Source organism: Denticeps clupeoides, chromosome 15, assembly GCF_900700375.1.
Source record: "Denticeps clupeoides chromosome 15, fDenClu1.1, whole genome shotgun sequence".
Classification (NCBI taxonomy): Eukaryota; Metazoa; Chordata; class Actinopteri; order Clupeiformes; family Denticipitidae; genus Denticeps; species Denticeps clupeoides.
The window spans coordinates 14,664,317-14,673,164 of record NC_041721.1 but is presented as its reverse complement, the minus strand read 5'-3'; the positions used below and the strand labels follow the sequence as shown (position 1 = coordinate 14,673,164).

The 8,848-nt window shown below is 44.6% G+C and overlaps 2 protein-coding genes across 2 annotated transcripts; one reads left to right on the top strand and one right to left on the bottom strand.

The window, feature by feature from the left end:
- Positions 1–628: 628 nt before the first annotated feature.
- On the top strand, positions 629–6,106 carry pmpcb (peptidase, mitochondrial processing subunit beta). The gene is made up of 13 exons (XM_028954850.1): positions 629–763; positions 943–1,080; positions 1,171–1,257; positions 1,364–1,493; positions 1,580–1,778; positions 1,912–1,991; positions 2,084–2,196; positions 2,292–2,435; positions 2,517–2,677; positions 2,820–2,905; positions 2,984–3,072; positions 3,314–3,389; positions 3,604–6,106. Exons 1-13 carry the CDS (start codon positions 680–682, stop codon positions 3,666–3,668), a joined length of 1,452 nt encoding a protein of 483 aa, XP_028810683.1. The 5' UTR covers positions 629–679; the 3' UTR covers positions 3,669–6,106.
- On the bottom strand, positions 3,698–8,848 carry dnajc2 (DnaJ (Hsp40) homolog, subfamily C, member 2). Its single transcript, XM_028954849.1, has 17 exons — positions 8,630–8,848; positions 7,820–8,010; positions 7,656–7,731; positions 7,436–7,534; positions 7,190–7,331; positions 7,011–7,091; positions 6,855–6,920; positions 6,652–6,743; positions 6,338–6,459; positions 6,104–6,253; positions 5,907–5,995; positions 5,760–5,829; positions 5,169–5,350; positions 4,976–5,076; positions 4,568–4,678; positions 4,320–4,480; positions 3,698–3,855 (listed from the first exon to the last, which is right to left on the bottom strand). Exons 1-17 carry the CDS (start codon positions 8,682–8,684, stop codon positions 3,787–3,789), a joined length of 1,857 nt encoding a protein of 618 aa, XP_028810682.1. The 5' UTR covers positions 8,685–8,848; the 3' UTR covers positions 3,698–3,786.

The window sequence follows — 8,848 nt, the reverse complement described above, 5'->3', positions numbered from 1 at the left end:
AACGTAATCTACACTCCTACTACATGTAGAACTATGCAAATAATATACAGAACATTGCCAAGTGGCTGAAAGACCCTGGCAGTCTTCGCAATAAGCCTTGTAGCATTTTACCATTCATACATTTATTTACGCATTTATCCTAAGCAACAGGCATTTATATGGATTTGTAGAGCTCTAGACAACGGACTGTACACAATATTTTTTTCAGACAAGGAAAATACTTTGTTTTTTAGATTTTATATGAAAGATGAACATCCATTTACCTGCTTATTTTGAAAAAAAAAAAAAACTATAGACAGGGCAGGTCCATACATAGAGGCATTGTTTTTTATAGATTTGTCAATAATATTTGACAATATACACAGGTGTCGGAATTACAGCCGTTCGTCATTACAGCCGTACCCGCCGCAAAAGTCCCGTATCTTCGCTCGTACCGTTAGAGAATAGCGGCTGAACGAACTTGAAACCCCTTCCAACTACGGCGGCGGTGTTGACGCCGGCTGGGTGGCTGAATACGACATCTAGCGTATAATATCAACGAGACGGTCCTATCCAACGCGACATCTAGTGTACATGAATATGAGAAACGCGGCGCGAGTGCACCACGAACATGCCCCTACTCAGGTCAGCTAGAGGGCGCATGCGCAGTGGACGCGCAATAGACGAGTAGACAGGCGGCATGGCGTCCTCCATACAGCGCGTAGCGTTGGTTGGAAGGCAACTCTTAAAGAAGAAATTATTCAAAGCGTCGACGTTCGCCCAGGTGAGCAGCGGTTGTTTTCGTAAACCGCAATTTTGTACAGGTAGTGCAGTCATAACGTGGAAAACGTGTCGCTGGAATATTGTACGTAGTGTGACGTCAGAGCTAGCTAGCAAACAAGCTGCTGTTAATCGTTGGTGGTTTTGCTTGGCTTGTTTCTTTGCTTTTGCTGCGGCGATCAGTCTGGTGTCTGGACGAAACGACACCGGAGCGCACAGGCTGCCAACAAGGTGGTGTTAAACGTCCCCGAAACTAAAGTAACCGGCCTACAGAATGGGCTTCGTGTGGCGTCCGAGGATTCCGGTTTACCGACATGTACTGTACGTACGTGCGAACGGTCAACTTCTCGCTTAAGTTTCCAACTCAACACACCATTGACTCTAAACGACCGTTCTATACGTTTTTTCTAGGTCGGTCTGTGGATCGACGCGGGAAGCCGCTACGAGAACGAGAGGAACAACGGGACTGCCCATTTTCTGGAGCACATGGCATTCAAAGCAAGGCCGATATTGCATATAATGCCACTTTTAATGTGTGCGCGCTTCATAGTTTCTGTCTTCCAGCGATTTTCTCACGTTGAAATGCCACCGATCTTTTGCACAGGGCACAAGAAAGCGTTCACAGCTGGACCTTGAGCTTGAAATAGAGAACATGGGTGCGCACCTAAATGCATACACTTCACGGGAGCAGACGGTGTATTACGCCAAGGCTTTCTCTAAAGACCTGCCCAGGGGTATCTATACATTAATGTATACATTTTTATTGGCCGAGCGCTGTGTGTGTGTGTGTGTATGTGCTGACAGCGTGTCACTCCTGCAGCTGTGGAGATCCTCGCGGACATCATTCAGAACAGCACCCTGGGCGAGGCGGAGATCGAGCGAGAGAGAGGGGTCATCCTGAGGGAAATGCAAGAGGTGGAGACCAACCTGCAGGAAGTGGTTTTTGACTATTTGCACGCCACCGCTTACCAGAACACGGCACTCGGCAGAACCATCCTCGGGCCGACAGAGAACATTAAGTATGTAGATGCATGACCGTCCCGTATTATGGCCACATAAAGTCTCGTTTAACGTGTAGACTTTGTCCTTTGGGGTCCATAGGACCAGTAATATTTATATAGATCTCCATTTTTTTTCCTCTCCTGCATTTAGAACCATTAATAGGGGAGATCTTGTGGAGTACATCACTACTCACTACAAGGGGCCGAGAATTGTTCTGGCTGCTGCTGGTGGTAAGAAATTTTTTTGAAATATTCTATCTGAAGAGGTCAGTTCTTCCTGCATTGTGTTCTTTTGAGAAACATCAGATTCCTCTGAAAACTAGGGGTGTCACACAATGAGCTGATTGACTTGGCAAAGTACCACTTTGGGAAGCTGCCGGCCACATACAGAGGAGAAGCTCCGGCTTTGCCACCGTGTAAATTCACTGGCAGTGAGGTAACCCTTCACCCAATGGCTCGCTCGCCTTTTGCTGTATTCAGCAGTATTTTCAGCTGGTGTACCATGGAACGGTATTGTGCCATTATTTTCAGATGTGTGTTAGGGATGATAAAATGCCACTGGCACACATTGCCATAGCGGTGGAAGCCGTGGGTTGGTCTCACCCTGACACCATCCCTCTCATGGTGGCCAACACGCTCATCGGGAACTGGGACCGCTCCTTTGGAGGTGGTGTGGTAAGTAAGAATTCTTTGGTACTACTTTGAGCGTGAAAAAAACCTACTGAAGCTGCGTTTTGTCTCATCACCTCGAACCAGAACCTCTCCAGCAAACTGGCCCAGGTGGCCTGTCAAGGGAACCTGTGCCACAGCTTCCAGTCTTTCAACACGTGCTACACAGATACAGGCCTGTGGGGGCTCTATATGGTGTGTGAACCAGGCACAGTGAAGGAAATGATGGACTTCACTCAGATGGAGTGGTGAGGGGACTGGTAGCCGGTGAAGACCAGGAGAATTTTTAAATTAGTCACATTCTTTAAAATGATATGGCACTGTAATTATCCAAATAGGATGACCGTATTTTAGCAGCAACACATAAAATGCTGGTCACGTTTCTCGCAGGCGCTCACTCTGCACCTCAGTGACTGAAACTGAAGTGGCTCGAGCCAAGAACTTGCTGAAGACCAACATGCTCCTTCATCTGGATGGTAAGAAGCAGATCCCATTGGAAGGGGAGGCATTTATATCCTGAGACGAGCAGCCTCGGTAACGGCACATTTCTGCAGGTTCCACCCCCATCTGCGAGGACATCGGCAGGCAGATGCTGTGCTACAGTCGCAGAATGCCACTTCATGAACTCGAGGCCAGGATTGATGTAAGTGCTTAAGAATCGATCAATTATCATTTTTTCCCCCTATTTTTCTTAATTGAACTGAAATATTCATAAGTGATTGTTTAGACCATTTGACCAGTGTTTCCTTAGATTTTTGTGATAAGCGAAGTCATTAGTAATATCGTCTAGGAACCAGTCAGAAAATTGCTAATTTTTATACATATAAATTATTCTGAAATACATTAATTAAAAATCTGATTAGTTTTTGTCCTTTTGTTTTTAGGCCATAGATGCTAATACCATCAAGGAAGTATGTACAAAATACATCTACGACAAGTCACCAGCAATTGCAGCTGTTGGTAAGTATCGTTTCCTCCTGATGATGTAAAGAGCGGTACCAGAAATACTACACACAGAATCCAGACACTTAACTTGAGTAGGCTCATATCTGAACTGACTGGCAGGAATTGTTTAAATGTATTATTTTTTTTTAGGAAATAAGAATGATTCCTGGGAGAACAGTTTGCTGTGAGATCTGTGTGTTCAGAGTTTTGTATTGGTGTCTTCCTGCAGGACCAATCGAACAGCTTCCTGACTACAACCGTATCCGAAGTGGCATGTACTGGCTGAGGAACTGAGTGGAAGTAGCTCAAAGAAGGCTGTTATGTATTGTTTTCATGTAAATTTTATTATAAAACACAAATAACCTTAGAAGAACATGTATTTCGTGGATTAACGCGTGTTCCTTTGCATGGGTCATTTTTTACTCTTGGCAGCAACATGTTCCTGGGCAGCTTTTTTGGCTTTCACCATTTCCACCAGTTCCTGTAGGACAGTTCAAAGTGTAAGCTTAGGCATATCAGGAACAGTCAATAATAAACTTCCATATTCAGATCACCCTGGGTGAGCAGTGGGCAGCCATGAAAGGCGCCGACGAGCAGTGTGTGGGGACGGTGCTTTGCTCAGTGGCACATTGGCGGCTCGAACCTTCTGCCGCTTCCTTAACCTCCAGGCCACCACTGACCCGTGTGTGTGTGTGTATATATATATATATATATATATGATTCTAAGCTGTTTGCTGAATGAAGGAGGGCGGGAGGTTTTGGCACTCCTAATGGATGAACTGGATAATTCACTGAAGGTAAAAATAATATATTCCTGGTCCATTGGGCCAGTAGTTACAGACATGCAGAGTAAGTGCTATTTACAGTTTACAAAGCCTGCTGTTAAATATGGAAGCATCTCTGAACCAATGGCAATAAGCACATGGTGTATGACGCAGAACTCGCCTTATATCTCTTCATGCAGTCTTTCTTGGTTCGTCCAGGCACGGCCGCAGCTATCTTCTCCCACCTTTCGGCTGTGCTGACAGGGTAGGTCTTCAGTGCCTGCTCCAGAAGTTTCTGCTCCTCTGTAGTCCACGGTGCCGTGTTTGATTCAGCATTTGAGCCTGGGAGGAAATGGAGAGGTTATACCAGATCGACTACAATGCTGAACGACTGCAGGTTGCCTCACGATTGAAAATTAAAAGACTCACCCTCAAACCTCTCTGAAGGCGCAGCATTGTCTAAAGTGGGCGGAACTGCCACATGCTCCTTTTTGAATTTCTCAAAGGCCTTTTTGTTAATTTCGTCTTTCTGGTGAGGATCTGCAAAGAGTTCAAGGTGTTTGTCACTTCAGCCATACACCATATAAACAGTGAAATGAGGCAATAACACAAACTCAAGAGGAACATGGAACTTCACAGCCAGGACATAATATATTGCGAAACGGTGGAAATATATAGCTGCACAATGATTTATTTGTACATAACAGCAGGCGCAGACAGGGCGACAACACACAAAGCGCATCTGCTTATACTGTGCAGAAAAAAAAAACGGTGATGTATCAATATTAAACCAGTGAAAGGATGCCTGACGCCCTTGTTCATCGTGAAACCACATACCGAGTTTCTGTAAGTTCTTAGCTTTGTTGATCACATCTTTAGCGGTCCTGGTGACACCACTGGTGGAGTGCAAATTCATGTAGTTGGCAATGACTTCCCATCTAGACAAGAAGAGGAGGAGACACATGATTTATCCAGTAACAACGCTGGAGGCTGGTTGAGAGTAAAATGGTGCTGATGGGACTGAAGTCACCTGGCGTTGGTGCCGGCAGGGAACAGGTTGACCGCTTTGATGAGGAGCTGCAGTTCCTCCTCATTCCAGCCTTTGTTTGCTCCACCACCGCCCCCACTGGCCTGGTCGGCACCCCGCGCTGCCTGCTGGGCCTGTACCTCCGCCTCCCGCTCCTTCTGCAGCTGGGTGTTCACCTCCTGCACCTGTACAGCAGCCACATGATCAGGGTGGGGCCGAAAATGAGGTCCAGCAGAGGTCTCATGATATGACATTTTGCTTCTATATAATTTACGGCATTTATCAGAGCGACTTACAACCAGTAGTTACAGGGACAGTCCCCCCCCTGGAGCAACTTAGGGTTAAGTATCTTGCTCAGGGACACAATGGTAGTAAGTGGGATTTGAACCTGGGTCTTCTGGTTCATAGGAGAGTGTGTTACCCACTAGGCTACTACCACCCACATATCGGTCTTACGATGTGTGTAGCTTTAAATGGTAATGAGGAGGAGATAATAACAATTATAAAATCACATCACATATAGTCCTTGATAGAATGATGAATTTCAAGGGAGAAGGAACGTTTCGGAGGCCCCACTGGTGCAGGTGTACTAACCTGCTTCTCAAGAACTGCTTTGCTGTCTTCCTTACTCCCTGCTGCCAAAACCTCATTTAGGGACTGTAGACTGAAAAGGGGAGGAGCACTGTGTTAGTTTAATACAAGTGAGCGTGTGGTCACAGTGCGTATTTAGTGTTTTAATACCTCGTCAGCTCCAAGCGGTCACACAACTTCTCAACCTCCTCCATCATTTTAACACTTTCAGCTTCGTTGTCTACAAAGTAATTCCAGTTCTGGGAAATGGAGAAATATGGAAATACAACATGTTATATATGACATAAATAGTAAAAACTCTCTTCAAAAGGGAAATAAACAAAAACAATCATTCGATTGGTTTTAACCTTGCACGTTGTCCTGAGTTTCTGTCGCTCTTTTTTAATTGCTTTCTTCTGCATGTCCTTCTCCTTCTTGGCCAACTGGGCGGCCTGCTTGGCCTCTTCATCTTCCTTCGCCTTGGCAAGACGCGCTGCCTCCAGCTCTGCATGTCGTGCCTACAGAACACAACCAATTCAGGCATTTTTTCCTACATATACATGTGCCTATCATTTATACACCCAGTGGAGTTTGAAACGGACCCGGTCCTTTTCCTCCTGCTCTTTCTTCTTGGCCTCGGCTTTGGCCTTTTTCTCAGACTCTTTCCTTGCTTTCTCCTCTTCCTTGAATTTCTTTATTCTTGGATCACAGCCGTATGCAGTATCTGCAGAAGACGGAGCAGGATGGTGTCAAGACGTTCACCAGAGGTTTCTAACAAGAAACGAGTTTCACCCTGACCGACCTGTTTCTCACATTCTCTCAATTGTGCTGGTCAAGCTCTTTTGATAAGACCATTATACCTATTAAATCAGCAGGCATATATTTTACTGTTATAAACAATATACAAGGGCCTTACCCACTAGTGTACGTATTCTGTTCATCTCCTCCTTCTTTCTCTGAGCTCTGGATGCTCGGTTTTGTTTTTCAATCCACCTTCTCTCATCACGGCTACCATTTATAAAAAAAAAAAAAAAAAAAAAAAAAGAGCATCTTTAGCATCTCATCTGAAGTCTTAGACAATTTTCAAAAAGTATTGTTTTATTTGAAAATTAAAAATACCATTCAGCTTTTTCTTTTTCCTCTTCATCCAGATATGAAAATTCTCTCCATGAATCAAAATTATACCTAAAAAAAAAAAAAAAAAAAAGATAAACAAATGTCTGTTTCAAAGCCTGATATTAAAGTGAATGATTAAGTACCTGTAGATATAATTACCAAAAAGAATAGAAGTTATCCACTTCCTCAAAAGTGGAATCCATGCTTCCAAATTTTGCGACATGTTTCTTTATGGACCATCTGTCCATAAAGTCAAAGGAAACAGAATGTCAGTGTCATTTGTCACTGTATGGCTCTGTAATAAAAAAAAAATAAAGCCACACGCTGTTCCCCCCCACCTGGCATTCCTTTGAAACACGGGGCCAAAAGCATCAAAGAAGTTCTCTTTGCCTTCTGCCTTCGAGGGAACTGCGTTATCAAAAGTTGGGTCCACGCTGTCAAACGCTCGCCGCTTCACGGGGTCCGACAGGATTTCCATTGCTGTAAGATTTACATAAAACAACGTCAGAAGTGATCGTCCACATAACTCACTTCAAATCACCAGGTCCTGTGTGTGTGTATATATACACACATACACACTTTACCTTTAGTTATACAAGTGAAGTAGTCATTGTCTCCTTCAACTATTTGCTCCCCAGCAGCTTTCCTTTTGTCTGGGTGATGTTTCAGCACCATTGCTTTATCTGTTAAGATATATTTCATTGTCATTTTTTTGTGATTCAAATTGGACACACTTTCATATTGGTGATAGTGATGATCATCATCTATTGCAGAATCACGTGAAGGACAGCACAAATCACTTACGGGCTGCTTTGATCTGTTTCTGTGTAGCTTTGTACCTCATATGGGCCAATCCCAGGACTGCGTAGTGATCTTGATTCTAAAAGAAAGAACCATTCAGAACGGATCCGCACTCTCCAGAGAACACTGGCAACGCTGTGGGAATATTTACACAGACATAATCCCACCTTCCAGTCTTTGGGGTCCAGAGTCTTCAGCATTGGAAACTCCTCAAGCTGCAGTTCATCATCCTCTGACTCTTCGGACAGCTCCTCCTCCTCCTCCAGCTCTTGAAAGGATGCGGACACATTTCGAGTCCTTCTCTTTAGGAACGCCTCAAACCAACGCCCCACTGGTTCTATCTGGATCTGTACAGATGCTGGAGGAGGATGATACAATAGCATTACACTGTATAGGATCATTAAAATTATGTGATAATTAAACTAAGAAATATATACAGATGAGAGGGGGATTTTGGTCATTCCGTTTTTTTCCCCCAAAGCAACACTAGACTGGATTGCTGTTATTACCAAATCGGGTTTACTAAAAATAACAGTAGCCATGTATGATATATACATAACGTGTGGAAAAAATGAAAATTGTAATGGTTGTACAGCCATATTCCACTTTGATCCAGATTAATCTTGAGAATGAACTAGGTGATCTGATTTCAGTATTAAATCCAATCTGATGATAAGCTTCATGCCCGACAGAGACACTTATTCCAAGTCAGCAAACAGGAATGCAAATGAAAAAAACTGTAATAAAATATACATTATGTACCGGCCTCTGGAAAAGTTCATTTTATTTTCTAGGCCTGATACACCTTTCCAGGCTTTCTAAACGTGTTCATTAAAAAAAGTAAAACGAACGCAATGTTCACACTAGCTTCTTCTGATAACAACTGAACTGCACCCCACGCAGATGCTCCAACACCGACCGAACACTCCAACCTCACGCCACCCCGGGCTGCCATTCCTGTCAGGATCCGCGCTCACCAGCGACGGTGTTGTGGACGGCGGTGTCCCGCCCCTCCGGTGCTCCCTTCAGCATCTTCGCCGATGCCGACTCGCTGGCGTCCGTCACTTCGCCCGACGCTCCACTTACGCCGCGGATCTCAGAGGCGCTGGCGGCTGAACGGCGTCGCCGGTATTTTCCGACTACACCACATGGGCCTACGTGCAGCGCCCAGCGCCTGCGTCACGTTATTACGGTCC